Source organism: Sparus aurata, chromosome 8 (assembly GCF_900880675.1).
Source record: "Sparus aurata chromosome 8, fSpaAur1.1, whole genome shotgun sequence".
NCBI classification, from domain to species: domain Eukaryota; kingdom Metazoa; phylum Chordata; class Actinopteri; order Spariformes; family Sparidae; genus Sparus; species Sparus aurata.
In genome coordinates this window covers 1,826,721-1,846,902 of record NC_044194.1, presented here as the reverse complement: position 1 = coordinate 1,846,902, position 20,182 = coordinate 1,826,721, and the positions used below count along the sequence as shown (strand labels likewise).

Genomic DNA, 20,182 nt, shown 5'->3' with positions numbered 1-20,182 from the left:
CTTAAGCTGAAGCTAGCTCTCTCCTCCTTCTCACCAAATATAACTAGCTGTGGTTCAGTCACTGTGGTTCTGTTTGAACGTGTTGTTTTTCATAGATAATGACACAATTCTACGATGAAATATTTTCCATCCATCCATCCATTTTCATCCGCTTATCCGAGGCCGGGTCGCGGGGGCAGCTGCCTGAGCAGGGACACCCAGACTTCCCTCTCCCTGGACTCTTCCTCCAGCTCTTCCGGGAGGATCCCAAGGCGTTCCCAGGCCAGCTGAGTGAAATAGCCACACTAGCGTGTCCTGGGTCTTCCTCGGGGTCTCCTCCCGGCGGGAAATGCCAGGAACACCTCCCGAGGGAGGCGTCCCGGGGGCATCCGAAACAGATGCCTGAGCCACCTCAGCTGGCTCCTCTCGATGTGGAGGAGCAGCGGCTCTACTCCGAGCACCCTATCTCTAAGGGAGCGCCCTGCAACCCTGCGGAGGAAACTCATTTCATCCGCTTGTATCCAGGATCTTATTGTTTCGGTCATGACCCAAATTTCATGGCCATAGGTGAGGGTAGGAACGTAGATTGACCAGTAAATCGAGAGCTTCGCCTTTCGACTCAGCTCTCTCTTCACCACGACAGACCGATACAATGACCGCATTACTGCGGCCGCTGCACCAATCCGCCTGTCAATCTCCCGTTCCATCCTTCCCTCACTCGTGAACAAGAGCCCAAGATACTTAAACTCCTCCACTTGAGGCAGGAACTCTCCCCCAACCCGGAGGAAGCAAGCCACCTTTTTCTGGTCGAGAACCACGGCCTCGGATTTGGAGGTACTGATTCTCATCCCAGCCGCTTCACACTCGGCTGCAAACCGCCCGAAGACATGCAGGAGGTCCTGGCTCGAAGGAGCCAACAAGACCACATCATCCGCGAAAAGCAGAGATGAAATCAAGTGGCTCCTGAACCAGACCCCCTCCGGCCCGTGGCTGCGCCTAGAAATTCTGTCCATAAAAATAATGAACAGAACCGGTGACAAAGGGCAGCCCTGCCGGAGTCCAACATGCACCGGGAACAGGTCTGACTTACTGCCGGCAATGCGAACCAAGCTCCTGCTCCGGTCGTACAAGGACCGTACAGCCCTTAAAAGAGGGCCTCTGACCCTGTACTCCCGGAGCACCTCCCACAGAATGCCACGAGGGACACAGTCGAATGCTTTCTCCAAGTCCACAAAACACATGTGGACTGGTTGGGCAAACTCCCATGAACCCTCAAGCACCCTCTGGAGGGTATAGAGCTGGTCCAGTGTTCCGGGGCCAGGACGAAAACCGCATTGTTCCTCCTGAATCCGAGGTTTGACTATCGGCCGAATTCTCCTCTCCAGCACCCTGGAATAGACTTTCCCAGGGAGGCTGAGGAGTGTGATCCCCTGATATTTGGAACACACCCTCCGGTCCCCCTTTTTGAATAGGGGGACCACCACCCTTGTCTGCCAGTCCAGAGGCACTGTCCCCGACTGCCATGCGATGCCGCAGAGACGTGTCAACCAAGACAGCCCCACAACATCCAGAGACTTGAGGTACTCAGGGCGGATCTCATCCACCCCCGGTGCTTTGCCACTGAGGAGCTTCCGGACTACCTCAGTGACTTCGGCTTGGGTGATGAATGGGTCAACCTCTGAGTCCCAAGCCTCTGCTTCCTCTATGGAAGGCGTGTCAGTGGGATTGAGGAGATCCTCGAAGTACTCCTTCCACCGCCCGACGACGTCCCCAGTCAAGGTCAACAGCCCCCCACCTCAACTGTAAACAGTGTTGGTGGAGGACTGCTTCCCCCTCCTGAGGCGCCGGATGGTTTGCCAGAATTTCTTCGAGGCCAACTAGTACCCCTCCTCCATGGCCTCCCCGAACTTTTCCCAGGCCCGAGTTTTTGCTGCTGCGACTGCCCGTGTTGCCGCACGCTTGGCCTGCCGGTATCCGTCAGCTGCCTCAGGAGTCCCCCAGGCCAACCAGGCTCGATAGGACTCCTTCGTCAGCTTGACAGCATCCCTTACTTCCGGGGTCCACCACCGGGTTCGGGGATTGCCGCCACGACAGGCACCGGAGACCTTACGGCCACAGCTCCGGACAGCCGCTTCAACAATGGAAGTGGAGAACATGGTCCATTCGGACTCAATGTCCCCAGCCTCCCTCGGGATCTGGTCAAAGCTCTGCCGGAGGTGTGAGTTAAAGATCTCCCTGACAGAGGGTTCTGCCAGACGTTCCCAGCAGACCCTCACAATACGTTTGGGTCTGCCAGGTCTGTCCAGCTTCCTCCCCTGCCAGCGGATCCAACTCACCACCAGGTGGTGATCAGTTGACAGCTCAGCCCCTCTCTTCACCCGAGTGTCCAAGACATACGGCCGGAGGTCAGATGACACAACCACAAAGTCGATCATTGATCTCCGGCCTAGGGTGTCCTGGTGCCACGTGCACATATGGACACCCTTATGCTTGAACATGGTGTTTGTTATGGACAAACTGTGACTAGCACAGAAGTCCAGTAACAAAACACCACTCGAGTTCAGATCGGGGAGGCCGTTCCTCCCAATCACACCCCTTCAGGTAATACTGTCGCTGCCCACATGGGCATGGAAGTCCCCAGTAGAACGATGGAGTCCCCAGTTGGAGCACTCTCCAGTACCCCTCCCAGGGACTCCAAGAAGGCCGGGTACTCTGCACTGCTGTTCGGCCCAGAACATCATTATGGCCAAGACAACAGTGAGAGTCCTATCCCTGACCCGAAGGCGCGGGGAAGCGACCCTCTCGTTCACCGGGGTAAACTCCAACACATGGCGGCTGAGCTGAGGAGCTATAAGCAAGCCCACACCAGCTCGCCGCCTCTCACTGCGACCAACTCCAGAGTAGAAGAGAGTCCAGCCTCTCTCAAGGAGTTGGGTTCCAGAGCCCAGACTGTGCGTGGAGGTGAGCCCGACTATTTCTAGCCGGTACCGCTCAACCTCCTGCACCAGCTCAGGCTCTTTCCCCCCCAGTGAGGTGACATTCCATGTCCCCATGGCTAGAGTCGTCGTCCGGAGATTGGGTCGCCGGGGCCCCCACCCACAACTGCCACCCAAATCACATTGCACCGGCCCCTTCTGAACCCTCCTGCAAGTGGTGAGCCCACTGGAGGGCGGGCCCACGCCGCTCCTTCGGGCTGCGGCCGGTCGGGTCCCGTGGGCAAAGACCCGGCCACCAGGCGCTCGCCTGTGAGCCCCAACCCCAGGCCTGGCTCCAGGGTGGGGCCCCGGTGACGCCAATCCGGGGGACGTAAACGTCCTCGGTGTTCTGTCTGTCATCAGGGACTTTTGAACCGATCTTAGTCTGACCTGTCACCTAGGACCTGTTTGCCTTGGGAGACCCTACCAGGGGCATTAAGCCCCGGACAACATAGCTCCTAGGATCATTCGGGTGCTCAAACCCCTCCACCACGATATGGTGCCGGTTCAAGGAGGAGTATATATGAAATATTTTTATATGGTTTAAACAGATGTGTAAGAGAAATCATTTTCTCGAATTCACAGTTTTTTTTTACCAAAATATTAAGTTGGTGCAATTTGTTTCTGTGGGTCAGTGAACTCACCGCTGTTTGCAGAGATTCTGTTGATTTTTTGAGAGAAATCGGATGAATTCTGATAGATGATGAATAGAAAAGTGTGCAAGATATTGAAAAACATACTCCACCATGTTGTTATCAACAGGCTACGATACTTCCTCTACATAGTTGGTTAGATATTCGTTAGCCTCAGTTCGTTCATCAGCATTTTCGGGACCTGAGGTCACCAGGAGGACGAGGTCACCTGAGGCTACGTGGACCAGAACCAGAATTCTCCAACCTTCACCAGAGAGTACAGCAGATACAATGATACCTCAATGACAATGTATATATATTCAAGAATTCAGAGTTTGGATTTCTTCTCTAAAACTACACAGTGCCTCTTTAAAAACAGAGTTTAATAAGTGCTTCTATAATCAAGTGAAAGCAGGAAACTCAGGAAGATGATTACACAGAAATCAGAGGAAGCCGAGTCTAACTTGAGTGAAACCAAGAAGTAAGAAGAGAAAAAGATAATATGAATCATTACAAGTACAAGGAAAAAAAGTCATATAACGAAAGAGTGGAAAAGTAAAGAAAAAGGATAAAATCAATAAACGATGATAAAAACATGAAATCGATCGTGTTCTCCTTTGAGATCGGTTCAGTGAAAACAACGACAGATTGTGTATTTAATTTGTGTTGGCAGAAAAAAAGTGAAGATCTTTGACTTGTCATTAATGTTTCTTCTGTAAAACTACATAATGCACCTTTAGGTCCGGTGACTCATACACTTCTAAACACTACACACAAAGTACTTTATTTATATTGAAATAAAGTACTTTGTTAATGTTATTTATCTTGAAACAAAGTCAGTTACTCTAGAAAAGCATTTATTCATTTATTTTATTTCATTTATTATAAGAATTTCAACATGTTAATCTTTGAAAGTGACATAAATGTTCACAATATGAAGAATTGTTTTATACACTGTTGAGTAAATTAAAAGTGTGTTGGTTCCTTTACTTTGTGTTTTCTTTGGATTATAACCTCATTAATATTAATAAAACTACACACTGCCCCTTTAAGTACATGCGACGTTATTTAAATACAATAATATTAATAAAGCACTTTTGTTATTGTGCTATTTGGAAGCTTATTAGTTAAAGAACTGAAGTATTTCTTCCACCACTCATCGTGATGCGTTTGAGTCAGTCAGCTTCAGATTTAAAGAGCAGGCGGGTTCGTCCCGGGGTCCCTGAACGCATCATGCCCGTCCGGGGTATTTAACATTCTGCCCTGGACAGCGGCAGGTTGTTGCGCAAGCGCAGCCCATTCAGTCTGCATGAATACGGAGTGAGGAGAGGACAGGAGCACTGGGACTACTGGGACTACTGGGACTGGGAGGACACAGTGGACTGGACGGACCGGACCGGACCCGGGCAGGCGGACATGGATGGACAGAACGGCAGCAGCAGCATCTGCTCTCGGCAGGACACGAAGAAGAAGAAGAAGGAGGAGATCCCGGACAGGGTGACTCTGAAGAAGGAGATCGGGCTGCTGAGCGCGTGCACCATCATCATAGGTGAGGCAGGAAAACAAGCGAGCTGCTCTGGGATCAGTTCTGTTCTCTCCATCACTGCACGCTTTAAAACCCGCTCCTGTCGGCGGACCGGACCTCAAACTGCTGCAGAACCAGTGTTAGAATAAAGTCCAGCTCCCTGCGGACTGACACTTCACTGACTGATCACAGTGAATCTGTAGTTTTGAGGCTTCAGGAGGAAACAGGGACTCCATGTTTGTTTGCATGTGGGCTCCCATCAAACTGAGTTGTAGTGCTTACGTGGCTGAAATATATGAAGTCCAGAGGCAGGTGGTGGTGGAGCAGAAGAACATTGTCTGCTGGAGCAGAATGAGCAGCAGGGGGCTTTAAACACCACCTACGCTCAGTAAATATGAGCATCTTCAGGAGGTGGTGGAGGAGGAGGAGGGGGGCTGCACCACTCTGATCAATGAGATCACTGATTGATTAATATCAGTCTGATGGAGAAACATCAGGGCCGATAAAGTTTTCCAGTCGAGCTGTAAATCGTTAGTTTCATCATGATATCATAATTGACGATATCACAAAGTCTCAATATCGATACAAAGTCCTGCGATCGATATGAGACGATATCACACGTCCATTTAACTCGATCAGTTAGATTTATATCAACTCGTAAAAACTCAAATGTGATCTGACATTTTTATTACTGAACTCCTCAGTGGAAACATTATGTCATCAGTGGTTCGAGACATTTAGTGGAAAACAACGTATTGTTATTAATAATGTAAACTTAAACTTTAGTAAAACTTAAAGAGTCTTTGAATCGATGCATCGTTACACTTTCTATTGTCCACAGCCGGACTGTAGAAATGTTTAAAGCAACAGACTGTAACTTCCTGAGGAGAGCGAGCTGATGTTTGAGTTTCATCCTCAGATCTTCTGATACTGACACTTTGGACCGGCGCCAACCTGCGCTGCCTTCCAGAACTCAGTATCTCAACAATCCACCGTCTTCCACCAGGAAGTCACATTTTGTGTTTTTTAAAGATGCAATACGAACAAGATATAAGATAAGATACATGAACAAATGGGGGGCAGCATAGTGGTAGTGTTCCCGCTAACTGCTGCTAGATGTAGCTCCGTTAGCTGTGCAGTTATACGTCCTGAATGGGAGCTCAGAGCACCGTGGAACACAGCAGCTTTGGACCTGGACAGGCTGAGGCTAACTGGTTAGCATGCTAACTTATCTTGTAATCTCCAAACTTTATTTATTTCACTTTCTGTTGGTGATTTTAGATCATCGTTGTTTGTAACCAACTAAATCTCACACACTGCACTTTCAACGTGACGGCTCTTTCGTTATGAAAATTCAAAATTGTGTCAAAATATCTGAAGTTCTACTGAGGTTCTCTGTGGAGAATCTTTGACCCAGAGATCGATTTGGATCGAGACTCTGACAAAGACAGGCTGTTTGGGTCACCTGTTGCAGAAATTTCTGCACTTGAACGCACCACGAAGGCCACAGCTGACGGCTGACAGCCAATGAGGTCATACGTTCTGTGAGGACATACCTCTCCGTACCACCAGGTGGCGTTAGTGTGTAGTCATCATTCAAAAGGGAACCAGAAGACTTCAGATGGTGGATTTATAAACTGTTGTCCTGATAAATCCAAAGCCCGACCGATACGCAGTTTGTGGGTCTGATGTCCATACTGAGATTAGGGAGTAAGAGGCGGAGTTACACAAGTGATCCTACAAATGTGGTTGTTTTTTAATAATTATAATGCTATAATATAATATTATAATACCTTTGTGATGTCCGCCAATAATACCAGCCGACCTTTTGATACCGCTGTCGAAATTAAAGCTGCGTTTAACTGAGAATATGTCTGATTAAAAAGTAAATAAGAAAGATTCACTCAGTAAATAAATAGAGACTGCTGCGACAGGCTTCTTCTGTTTCCCTTCAGCTGCACTGATTGGTTTGACTGAACAGCCAATCAGAGTCAGTGTGGCCGAGAGCTGACCGTCAGATGTTCTCGTATCACCTTTAATATTTACGTCATATTTACCAGAATCTGACTGAGAACTGGAGTTTGCGGCTGAAGTTGACTGTATTTAGTAAATATCACAGATATATTGGTATCTGTGTGTATCTGATATAACATTCAACAATATCACGTTTGTTGAAGTGTTTTTAAGTGTTTGATAACCACAATTAATCAAAGTGTGTGTCAGTCGTTACGTCAAGTTACCACAAAATCTAAAATTCATTCTTGGGGCGTCCTGATGGCTCACTTCTCTCTCTCTCTCTCTCTCTCTCTCACCCTTTCCTGTTTGACTCTCCAGGCTGTCCTATCAAAATAAAAGCAAAAATAAATAAACAATAACCTAAAGAAAACCTTAATTTTTCACCATGGAATCTTTATTTTGCTAAATGAATCTGATCAACAGGTTCATTTTGTAGCGCGGTCTTCATCAACAGATGACGTTTGCTGATCATTGAGGTTATTAATTGTCATCCGGGGTCAAAGATAAAGCTTTTGTGCTTAACTTTAAAGGAGCATTATGTAGTTTTGTTGTGGCAGGGTACGCCACATATAAACAGAGTAAAACTGTATAAACTGTGTTGTTCCTCAGTTTGTTTGTTCAGTTTATTCAGTCATGGCAACAAAGAGAAAACTACAGAGTGCTCCTTTAATACAAGACGACTTTAAAGTGCAAATAAAACAAAGAAATTTAAAATTTCTGTTTCCACGACAACAAGCCAGACTCCATCTGCAGATTTTCAAGGTTAAATTGTGCGGATGTGATCCAAACAGTCCACAGAACACCTGGAACATGTTTTATTATTTGAGCATGACGTTTGATTTTCTGGAGGTTTCTTCATCAGGAGTCACAGGATGTAGCTCTGTTGGGTTTTTAGTGTTTTGTTTCTCCCATAGACTTCAATACAGCTGAAACCACAAACACAACGCAAGACTCAACAACGCAATGACCTTTCCTTCTTTTTCATGCTCCTTGTTCCTTGTTATCCTGTGGTATCAGATTGGCGAATGGACTCGTGTGTTTGCAGATATAAGTCCAACATTTTAGCCATAACGGAACCATTTCTGATACAAGTATCGTTATCAGAACAATCTTATTCAAAGCAGTGCTGCTGGATGGATCTCTGGTTCCTACATGTGCTGCTGGGTTGGACTCTGAACCTCACAGTTCTCCTGATGGTCCGACCTGCTCCTCACATCAGAGTGTAAATAATTCATTTGTTCTTGTGTCGGTGTGTGAATGGCTGCATTGTGCAGAAGCTTCACTGTATTTGCAGACTTGTATCTCTGAGACCTCGGTGTGTTAGGAGACTGGATGTTCGCTCTGCAGCGGCGTCCTCAGTGGGTTCTGTCGGTGCAGGTCTGACTAACAGGCCCACAGCTTCCTCCACCCTCAGCTGTTGTTGCTTGGTCAAGGCGGACATTTCTGTAAAAAAAAAAAAAAAAAGAAATCCCTCTCCAGAACAAGAGAAAGGTCCTGTGTGCAGAATGCTGAAGCACCTTTCCATTCAGAGAGAGCAGTGAGGGAACGAGCTGGCTGCTCTGCACACTGGAGCTGCCTCGGTCATGTGCTGCCTGATTCAGCTGCAGCGAGCTGCTCCACGGCAGGCCGGGTTTTCCTGCCTGTCACTTTTTAGGAAGCTGCGGGAACTGATCGGATGCAGAAGGTGAGTCGGTCACTTCCCACCTCTGCAGCCCGGACTGGTGATAATTTATGTCCGGTTATGTAACGGCTGTCTGTGCCACTTGGCTGCCTTCTGCCGTGCTACTGGTAGCGCTGTAGTCTGAATGCGTCGGTTCTGCTGGTACTCTACGCTGCATACTGAGGCTCTGGGCAGCGGGGATTGTCCCGGCCTGAGTGATGGCCTTTACCTCCTTCTCTAACTCACTCTGTTATAGAGCTCTTTGTGTTTTAATGTCCTCCGTATAAACTCACTTCTGATTGTGTGACTTCTGGTGAGAGTCTCAGCAGGTCAGTGGCGTTTTTATGTAATAGATTACACTGCAAATCTTTAACAAACAACCCACCCACGCCCACTGTCAGTCAATCCATGTCACCTTTTAATAAAGTACTAATACACATAGACCAAAAGTTACACTATTGCAAGGAATTCCCAGGACATGCCTCCATCCGCTCCCGGGCTCCACCACTAATTCAGCTTTATCCATATAAGTTGTTCTCTCCGTCGACTTCGTTGTGCGACAGTCGTTACCGGGTGAAATCCCCTCTGATGTTAATTTGATTTGATGACATTTGATTTTTGTTTTCAGAAATGTAAAGTTGATAGAGGCAGACGCACTGAAAAGTCTGGAGTGTTATTATTGATATTTATTGGGAATATTGGGATATTTTAAGGGTCTCACTTGTTTATTCTGCGACATATCTGATTTTTTTTTGTGTGTTCCATGCACACGTTTCCTTATATCAGTGTGTAGTGTGTAAAGCATCTTTCAAATGTTTATGTGATTTGAAAAATAAAAGCATGAGATATTTAGGAAACAAAAACAGTTCAGAGAATAAAGCACACACGTGGCAATAACAGGAACGGTTAAAAATAATAAAAAACAAAAACAAGCAGAATAACAGTAAAAGAAAGATGAAGATGAAACTGCATACATGTGTCTGAATGTGTTTTGCAGCTGTAGAAATGTTTTTGTATACGTGTAAAAACTAAATTCAACATCTAGAGAGAGGCGACACACAGATTAACGCTGAAGTCAAATTCTACAAACCTGATTTACACGTGTGCAAAACTCTTCAACACAAAACACATTCACAAACTTTTATTTGTGAGAAAGTTCAATTAATTATCTTCTTCCTGTGGATACAAAGACAAGAAATTTATTTACAAAGGACATTTCAAACAGAGACACAAAGTACAAAACAATAAAGTCCACAGTGAAATCAGTTAAGATTGGATAAAAATACAAATAGTTGTAAGTTGCCCCAAATGCAACAAAGGAAACAGCTGTAGTAATATAGAGAACCCAATCAGAACATCTTAGGTAACAATCATAAATTAGGGTTGTGGTGAGTTGGAGACCATCAGGTCATCAGTTTCCTCCAGCTCTGTTTGGTTCTGACTCGAGGTTCTATCGGCCCGGCTGCTTCCCTGAAGATCTCAGGTTCCTACTGAGAAGAACCAGCAGCAGCACTTAAATGTCTTCTCTGATCATAAAGCTTTAAAGGAGCAGTTCACCCAAAAATTAATGTAGAACCCAGTCATCGTCTCCTCCATGCTGATGAAAGTCAGGTTTAAGTAATGTGTTCAGTTCTCCTGGTTCTCTTTAGAGCGTGAAGATGTCTTTTAGGGCGTTACCGTGTGATCTGTATCTCCACAGAGTCTCTGACCTTGTTCCTTCCACTCCTCAGGGAACATCATCGGCTCTGGGATCTTCATCTCTCCAAAGGGGGTCCTGGAGCACTCGGGCTCAGTGGGTCTGGCGCTGGTGGTTTGGGTTCTGGGAGGCTGCATCGCTGCCTTGGGCTCTCTCTGCTACGCTGAGCTGGGCGTCACCATCCCCAAATCTGGAGGAGACTACTCCTACGTGACGGAGATATTCGGCGGTCTGATGGGGTGAGTGAAGAGACGGCAGACTCAAGTTTGGACTCTGTTCTGTCTTTTCTTTTTATCCAGAAGTGAAATAGAGAGATGTAGTCTGGAGTCAAGAAACCCAGAAATCAGTTAGCATGTTAGCATGTTAGCACTTGCAGTTCCCTCGTCTGAAAGTCTGAGTTTTTTGAATGTGTTGAAGGTGTGAACCCACATTTTATTCATCATTAATCTCCCACAGTTTAATTCTGAAGCTCTTCATGTGTTAAAAACAGTTAGCGGTTGCTAACGAGTGTCTGAATGAGACTACAGAGGTTGTCGGGGACATTAAACGTCCTCACAGCGAACACGGAGACTCATCTACTCACTAGTCCGTCTTTACAGGCCACTTTAGTTACACACTGTTCTAACTCTGACTTTACAACTTGTACATTGATCAGTTTATAGAAAACCTGGATAGTAATTGTGCAGTAAGACTCTTAGTGGTGGTGACGTTTCAGTCATGTGACCGTGATGTCGTCTGTTTGTAGCCTAGCATTAGCTTCTTACTGCTACACAGTTAATTACGTTCATCTGTGAATATTATCATGATGAACAACACGTGTCAGTGTCATAAAGTTGTGTTTGACACTGAGATTATTTTCTATAATAATTAAAAATCCAGTTTTTGTGGAGGGAACCAGGTCGACACTAACTTCAGGCTTCAAACTTTGTTAAACTAAAACTGCTCTGAGACAGAAGACTTCCTCCACAGCTGCATTGTTAAAGTATTAATGTGTAAATCTTTCATAATAAAGCAGATTTCTGGTTTACTGAGTCCGTCTCCTCTCTGGTTCAGGTTCCTGCTGTTGTGGAGCGCCGTCCTCATCATGTACCCGACCACGCTGGCCGTCATCGCGCTCACGTTCTCCAGCTACGTCCTGCAGCCCGTCTTCCCAAACTGCGTTCCTCCGTACATGGCGACGCGGATGCTGTCCGCCACCTGCCTCCGTGAGTCTGCCATCGATGTCGACGTGTTTGTTTGAACATCGTGCGGAAGAACGTAACAGCTCCTCCTCGTTGTAGCTCAACAATGACGCTCGTTTGCATCATTCATGAATGATGACATGTTGTCTCGTGGTCGCTCGGCTGCTGGATGCTGATCTCTTCTTCTGTGTTGCTGAAATGAATCTTTCCTCCTCTAATGCTGATTAAAGTCCAGCTCATCAATAAACTGCAGCTCCGTTACTTCAGCACGTGTGTCAGAGGGGAAATGTTCACATGTAAAATGTCTCTTATGTAACTTGTGGCTGAAGGCTTTTTAAAACCTCTTTAATGACGGAAGTAAATAATGCACAGCGTCTTCAGGAGGGAGGGAGCAGGCTGGGAGGGTGAGGAGGGGGAGAGAAACATGGTGACGGGAGGAAAACTAAAAGAAATCTGCAACAAAAGAATTAAAAAAAAGAATAAAGAAAACTTTTTTGTTTGCCACTTTGAGGTCTCGAGACGAGGTTATTTTCTCACATCCAGTATTTGATATGAGACTGTTATAGATACTCTGCTCCTGGTTTGTCCTCCTCACACATGACGCTCTGACACGTCTCTGGTTTTTGGTTTTGGAGAAGCTGGTAGAAGATACAGATGTTGAGCTGCTGTGTGTCAGTCTGAACCACAGCTGGATGCACACAGCTGAAGCATGTGGAGCAACAAGACTGACAGGCGTTCTGTGTGTAGACTGAGTATTAACCTCAGTAAGGTGTGGATGTAGGGGGTCCGTGAAAAGCCCTTTGTTTAAAATATATTTTCACCTTCATATATTGTGCATTAGAGTTTTATCTCAAAGACACACTGATGTTTAGAGGAAGATTTGTGCAGATGTTTCGGAGCATCCTGCGGGGTTTGAGGGAGCTTCTTCACTCCTCAAAAATTTAAATGTTCCCATCAAAAATTGATTGTATTAAGGCAGCAGAAGAGGCTGCAGGAGGATGTGTGTGTGCAGCTTCAGTCAGCGTGGAGTCGTCAGCCGGGCTAATTGCTCGGTGTGTTGCCTGAGCGCAGCTGCACTGACGAGCATTAATCCTCGCCGACTCTTTGTGTTATCGATGAGTAAGTAATGTCTGGCCTGAGATCCCGGCGGCGAGGTGAAGCAGCGAGTGATTCCTCACCTCTGACGCTGTCATTCACACTTGTTTTCTTTGGAGCTGGATGCTGAAACGTGAGCTGTGCCCGGGCCTCCTCGGGGCGGCGAGGGGGGCTTCTCGCCACGTTTTGTTTGCTCGCCGCAACGGAAGTGGTTTGTTTTGTGGGTCTGACAGCTCGTCTTTGTGCCCGAGAGCGAGGCCACCATGAGAGAGCGGGGCAAAGCCGGTGACAATGATGGACGAGGTGAAACAATCGTGCCCTCCCTCGCTCGCCCGTTTCCCACATTCCTGCCTCCCATGGCAACCGGCCGCTGCCGCCCACCGCCGGCGAGAGTACCGGGCCCCGGTCCCCCAGAATAGTGATGGAAGCACCCTGACACTCAGCGTTAAAGGAACGCTCCACCAAGTGTACATGTCAGAGTCAGTGTGTGAGGAATACTGAGCCTCTGGAAACACTTCAGGTCCTCTGTGGCCGACTGAACAACATGATGATGTCATACTGTTGTGATGTCATCAAACAAACCGGAGGCGTGGAATTTTGGAAGACGTTTGCAGGGAGGGTGTAAGGAAAAGACAGAGGTGTTGCATTATGGGACATGTAGGCTCCAATGATCGAAAAGCAGAAACATGTGAATCGTTATGTGGACGATGTTTGGCACATTTACTCCGCCGGGATGTTTAATTCACGCAAAACAGGAAAGAAAAGTTGTGTAACATGAAAAACACCCGGGGTTATTTTCTCGGTTCAGTCATCGTCTCCTCGCCTTCAGGCTGCTGGACAGACGGGTGGAGCAGTCGTAGTCCACAATGTCAGAATGTCTCCATGCAGCTCGTCTGGTGGAAGATGTTATTTACACATTTACAGACAGTGTGATGACGCTGTGCTTCCTGCTCAGTGCTGCTGACCTGGGTGAACTGCTCCAGCGTCCGTATGGCCACCAGGATCCAGGACGTCTTCACGGTTGGGAAGCTGATGGCGCTGGGCCTCATCATCGTGGTCGGCCTCGTCCAGATCTGCAACGGTAACATTCTCAGTCTGAAGCTCTTCTGCTCCCTGAAGTGACAAACAGACTCAGACGTGTGATTTGTCTTGCAGGGAACTACGAGGCGTTGACTCCTCAGGTGGCCTTCTCCATGGAGAGGACGCCGTCGGTGGGTCAGATCGCGCTGGCCTTCCTGCAGGCGTCCTTCGCCTTCAGCGGCTGGAACTTCCTCAACTACGTCACGGAGGAAGTGGTTGAACCCAGACGGTGAATATTTCTGCTTCTCGTCAGCTTCTCAACATGTTCAGCTTCCATCTCAGCTTGTTTCTTTGTTTTGTTCCCAGACTGCTGGAGACATTTTGAGTTTTTTCAAGGGCAGTTTGTTGTTTAAATGAATAAATGAATATGACGCTGGTTAGCTTAGCTTAGCATAAAGACTGGAAACCGGGAAACAGGTAGCGCGGCTCTTTCTGACATAGATAAACCCGACTCAGCACCTCTGTTGCGCTTTAATTAACCTGATATGTTATTTGTTTCATCTGAAGTGTAGAATAACATTTTATTGTTTTACCGGCTGTTACGTGACGGACTATTTCTTGGCTTGGAGCAGTTTTTTTCTCTGTGCAGATTAAACAAGCGAGACGATGTCAGACTCCTTTAATGTCTTAAATGTCTGAATCGCTCTTTACGTAGTGAAATATCTGCTCTCCGTTTTCTTTTAATAACCAGAAAGTTCTCTGAGCTTTGTTTGTCAGCAGTGAATCATATTTCCAGTAAAACATGTCGTTCATGTCTTCTTAAACTCATGGACGTTTGGAGATAAAAGTTAAAAACACTGATGTTAGACTGGATGTGTGCTGACAACAGTTTGGACTCTTTATGATCGTGAACGAGCCAGTTTTTATTTCTTAAACAGAAACAGCTCAGTGTAAAAACAGCTTTTTATAATTTCTCACACCTTCGATCAGCTTTCATGCATGTTTCAATCTATTTTGGTTTTGACTGTGTCATCTGTGCATGGTGTGTGTGTGTGTGTGTGTGTGTGTGGTCAGGAATCTACCTCGTGCCATCTACATCTCCATACCATTGGTGACCTTTGTGTACACGCTCACCAACATCGCCTACTTCTCCTCCATGTCGCCTGAGGAGCTGCTGTCGTCCAATGCCGTGGCTGTAGTGAGTAACGAGGCTGCGTGACGATCAGTCGCAGCGTCACGGTTCAGACAGTTAGAGCCAATCAGGAGGTCAAAGGTCAGAGGTGACGGACCGTCTGTCCTTCAGCGAGCCGCCTAGTGGTGAAATGTGTGACATGCAAGTGATCAGCTTCAGGACAAAACAAGCTTTACAGTAAATAAGCCTGAAAAGCTTTGATATATATCATTATCATTGTCATTAAACACTTTGGTACTGATACTGAAGTATTGGGTCAAAAATATTGAGATATTTAATTTTGTCGTCCAGTCGTAACATTCAGATCTATTGAGATACAGCCTCAGAAAATTGTTGTTTTATAGCCGTATCACCGAGTTTTGGTCCACATGCGATATATAAAAAGACGAGATGGAGATCAGAAACTTTATTTATTTTGATTTATTTGTTCAGGTCAGACAGAAAAAAAGGCAATATAGTAAAATACACATGCAGCTGATCTGAAAACCCTCACAAGTCAAAAATAAACAAATTACTTATAGAATCTGGATTTAGATGCATTCTTAACATATTTGTATGAGTTGCACCTGTAATTAGAGACACATTAACTTTATTCAATCAAGATCTGCTTGACATTAAAGTATTCAAGCGTTCTGAGCCTGACGTGACTCAGGTGTTAACTCCTCCTGAAGGTCCGGCTCTGTACCGACTGCTTGGAGACGCGGAGTGGCAGAAATGATATGATATGTTCACATCACCATGTCTGCCTTCGATGTGCTTTGAGTGTTTTTTGTATTTTATAAGACTCTAATTCATCCACATAACATGTTTTGCGACAGAGAATCAGACAGTAAGTCAAAGTTCTGATCTGTAATCGGACCCGTCCACGTCACTGAGTCCGTCTGTCGTTCTGCTCTTCAGACGTTTGGAGAGAAGTTGCTGGGGATGTTCTCCGTCATCATGCCGATCTCCGTGGCTCTGTCCACCTTCGGAGGGATCAACGGCTACCTGTTCACCTCGTCCAGGTGAGATTCGCCGCCCCGCCGGCTCTTCCGCTGCTGTAGTATCTCTGCTGACGAGCTGTCTGACGATTCTGCCTGCAGGTTGTGTTTCTCTGGAGCCAGAGAGGGTCACCTGCCCAGCCTGCTGGCCATGATCCACTACAAGAACTGCACGCCCATCCCCGCCCTGCTGGTCTGCGTACGTACAGCCTGATGCTACACTGACCTCTGAATCTGTTTGTCTGCAGCAGCTTTAAACCAGTTTTCATACCATACATTTATTTATTCTGTGTGTAAGTGCGTCTTTGAGTGTCAGCAGGATATTTAAAGGGATATTCTGGTGTAAATTTAATCCATGGTCTAACACACCGTGAAACTGTGTTAGACTCCCTCTCGAGAGATCAAGTTGGCAGACGGCTAATTTACGGAGTTTTATCAACCTCAGAAACGACCGCACGACAACAATACACTGCAGTAAATGGATCCAAATATAAACCGCCACCAAAAAGCCACAAATAATGCTCAGAACAGCACCAAACTTCAGCAACAGTACAAATAGGGTCTCAGCACATAGTCCGGGGCATCTAACCTCCGCTAGCTTAGCTGGATTTCTACTGAAAAGCTGACTAAATTTACCACTCTTCTGCAGCAGCTTCCTGTTGACGGGAAGTCCCGACGAGTCGATTACCGAGTGCAGTAGAGTTCCGCGGCTCATGGATGAAAATGTATGATTATGACTCCATGGAAAAGCAATCAAAGTTCATATGTGTCTTACCTGCCAGTTTATAACAGTTATTATCGAGAGCGGACAGGGAAAAGAACGGAATTGAGCATTTCTAACCGCACTCGGTAATCGTCGCGTCGGGACTTCCCCGACCCGGAAGCTGATGGAGGAGAGTTGAAATCTGTTTTTAGCTTCACAATAGAAATCCAGCTAAGCTAGCGGAGGTTAGATGCCCCGGACTATGTGCTGAGACCCTATTTGTACTGTTGCTGAAGTTTGGTGCTGTTCTGAGCATTATTTGTGGCTTTTTGGTGGCGGTTTATATTTGGATCCATTTACTGCAGTGTATTGTTGTCGTGCGGTCGTTTCTGAGGTTGATAAAACTCCGTAAATTAGCGGTCTGCTAACTTGATCTCTGGAGAGGGAGTCTAACACAGTTTCACGGTGTGTTAGACCATGGATTAAACTTACACCAGAATATCCCTTTAAAGAACGTATCACTGAACTTCTTGTGAATGTATACAAAAATATGAATAAATAAGCTTAAATATAAACATTTAGCAAACTAAATAAATTAGCATTATAATAATCATGTGGACGTGACATCACTTTGTTGGTCCCAAAATATTCAGTCTGTTAAATCCGGTTTTTAGTGTTTCACCCGTCACCTGTTCAATGTCCAACATTTTTTCCATTTGTGTGTCGTGGCCGTGTGGCGCTGTAACGACCTCAAACCCAACTTTTATTGATTAATTCAACATGCATGTAATCTTAAAGTTCAGAGCTATTTTTAATCTGTTTAAGTGGCACCTCAGTGGATATTTTGGAGGTGTTTTGGGTACGTGAGACCCAGTGCCATGTTTTCTAAAAGTGAATCCCGACTTATAAACCTCCCCTTGTGCAGTGAGCAGCCTGCTGACACTGCAGGCGTCAGAACGCTCTAAAACTGGTGAAATGCCCCTTTAATAACATGGATCTGTGCTTCAGTGCGCTGCCACCATCGTGATCCTCTGCATCGGAGAAACTCACAACCTGATCAACTACGTCTCCTTCATCAACTACCTGTCGTACGGCGTCACCATCGCCGGCCTGCTGTACCACCGCTGGAAGAAGCCCAACCTGTACCGACCCATCAAGGTACCAACACTTCTCTGCAACTCAGCACATTTCCTCACTTTACTTCAGTACAAATGTGTACTTTTACTTTACCTGAGTCTTTTCACACCACTTGCTAATTCTACTACAACAGAATAATTACAGCTGAAGCCAATAAATTGATTTACCGGCATTTATGAAATGCTGGTCAACATCTGGACTTGTTGGAATCGGGTCAGCGGTTCAGAGTGATTACTGAGTTTACTGTCATCACTGTAAACTGTGAGCTGCGTGTCTTGTCCAGGTGAACCTCCTCGTCCCTGTGTGCTACCTGATGTTCTGGGCGCTGCTGCTGGGTTTCAGTCTTTACTCGGAGCCGGTGGTTTGCGGCGTCGGTCTCGTCATCATGCTCACCGGCGTACCCGTCTACTTCCTGGGCGTCCATTGGAAAGAAAAACCAAAGTGCATCTACAACTTCATCGGTGAGTTTTTTAGAAGGCGTTCTGGTTTCAGGTTTGTCTGCTGAAGCTGATATTGAACCTGACGTGTGTTCTCCTGCAGAGAGGGCGACCTACGTGGGCCAGAGGTTGTGTTTCGTGGTCTTTCCTCAGTTTGACCCCATCGAGATCGCCGGTCCGTCAGAATGGACCGACCGGTCTTCAGGCAGGAGCAGTTTGTCTGCCAATTCTTAAAAACTTTTTTTTCTGAATCTATGCAGCTCTTTGTTTTTGCCTCTTGTTTTTACTCCGTCACTGTGTAAATCCAGACACTTCTTCCTGACACGGGAGCTTCCTGTCTGACCTTTGACCCTCCCAGACTCTGGTTTTCCTGCAGCCGAGTGGAAGCGCTCGTTCTTCTGCGCCGGCTGCGTGCACTTTTTATTTCCTTCTCTTTTCTACTAAGTCGTCTAGCACAACAACCTAATGCCGACAGTGTCTCACTGTGAAAAAGGACTTTTATTCCCATTTTGGACCCTTTGTTCTGTTTTTTTCTGTAACATGACAGAACTCTGACTGACTGACGGTTATTTCTTCTGAATGTTGCTGGTGTTTTAATCGTGCCTTGAGGCCTTTTTACAACAAGTCTCCATCAAGTCTCTCGTTAGTGTTCTGAAAACAGTAAGAAAAAAGCTGGTGCAGATTAATTCAGTGAAGATCAGCCGTTTGAGTGACACATCACCCTGTTTCCCTTCTTGTATTCATATATTTTTTCAAACCTGCATCCTGTCCTGCTGGATAAAGAGGACGCGGCACCTTTAAAGCGATTGTTTAGGCAGTAAAGATTAATAATGTTCATCCACCGTCTCTGAGGAGAGCCGACGTGATACTAAACTACTGAAACCTTCGGCCCTGAACGAAAACTTGCTCAACGTGTAGTGTCGTTAATATCGTGTCAAGATAAGGATGTTCATGTTTACATCCTAAAACTGTGGATGGATTGTCAAGAACTTTTTTTAAAGTTCCCCAGAAGATGTATTGTAAAAACTCTGATGATCGTCTCACTTTTCATGTAGCGCCATCATCAGGCTAAAGTTTCTATCTGTCCAGTACTTTAGTTTAAAAGGAGTGAAATTCGTCTTATTTAGCAAATATCTACATGATAACATTCTAAACTAAGATTAGGGAACGACTGAAATGATAAACCTTCTGAACTCGAGTGCTGCAGGAATCAGCAGACACACACTTCTATTCCTCTGCTGGAGCTGAACGATTTACTGAAGGAGATTTCTGTGTGTAAGACGAGTTTAAAGGACAAGTTCACCCCAACATTTTAATTCATTAGAGTTAGGCAGTGAATTTAAAGTTTTTGTTCGGTTGCTAACGAGTGTCTGAATGAGACTACAGAGGTTGTCGGGGACATTAAACGTCCTCACAGCGAACACGGAGACTCATCTACTCACTCGTCCGTCTTTACAGGCTCGTTGTGTTCATACTCACTTTATTACCAACTGATGTATTTATAGTGAAGTGTGAATAATGCTGAAGGAAGATCAGCGGAAGTCATGTGGCCGCGATGTTGTTCCTTTATAGTCTATCAGTGTTTTTGATGGGATTATGCTAACGTCTTTGGTTATTCTTATAATTTTGTGTTTGTGCCTTTTATGAATCCAGTTTCCCGCCTCAGATATTCAACAGTTAAAGTGAAACTCTCAGCAAAATGCAACCGAGGTACTTTTTGTGAATGTATCCGAATTTTCGTTTAAACTCATAATTACGATGAAAGAGGCACTTTTAAGATTTACTGTATTTTCGTTACAGTAAACTCATTTTCAATGGGAGTGCTCTGTGTACACAAACAACGTTCTCAATGCTCGAGTTCATGTGTAGAGACCCTGGTGATGCTACCAGCAAAGTTTCATGTTGTGTCGAGACTTCTTACTGTTTTAAACATAGAGATTTTGATGCTGTTGTA

At 45.8% G+C, this 20,182-nt stretch overlaps 1 protein-coding gene across 1 annotated transcript; it reads left to right on the top strand.

The window, feature by feature from the left end:
• Positions 1 to 4,866: 4,866 nt before the first annotated feature.
• Positions 4,867 to 20,073, top strand: slc7a10b (solute carrier family 7 member 10b). The gene is made up of 11 exons (XM_030424800.1): positions 4,867 to 5,135; positions 10,518 to 10,722; positions 11,537 to 11,688; positions 13,715 to 13,840; positions 13,915 to 14,068; positions 14,854 to 14,977; positions 15,872 to 15,975; positions 16,054 to 16,150; positions 17,663 to 17,812; positions 18,075 to 18,252; positions 18,332 to 20,073. Exons 1-11 carry the CDS (start codon positions 5,003 to 5,005, stop codon positions 18,460 to 18,462), a joined length of 1,554 nt encoding a protein of 517 aa, XP_030280660.1. The 5' UTR covers positions 4,867 to 5,002; the 3' UTR covers positions 18,463 to 20,073.
• Positions 20,074 to 20,182: the final 109 nt, after the last annotated feature.

Coding starts and splice junctions, on each gene's coding strand:
- slc7a10b (XM_030424800.1), top strand. CDS start 5,003: ATGGATGGACAGAACGGCAGCAGCAGCATCTGCTCTCGGCAGGACACG. Junction 5,136..10,517: donor CGCGTGCACCATCATCATAG/GTGAGGCAGGAA, acceptor TCCACTCCTCAG/GGAACATCATCGGCTCTGGG. Junction 17,813..18,074: donor ACCTGTACCGACCCATCAAG/GTACCAACACTT, acceptor TGTCTTGTCCAG/GTGAACCTCCTCGTCCCTGT.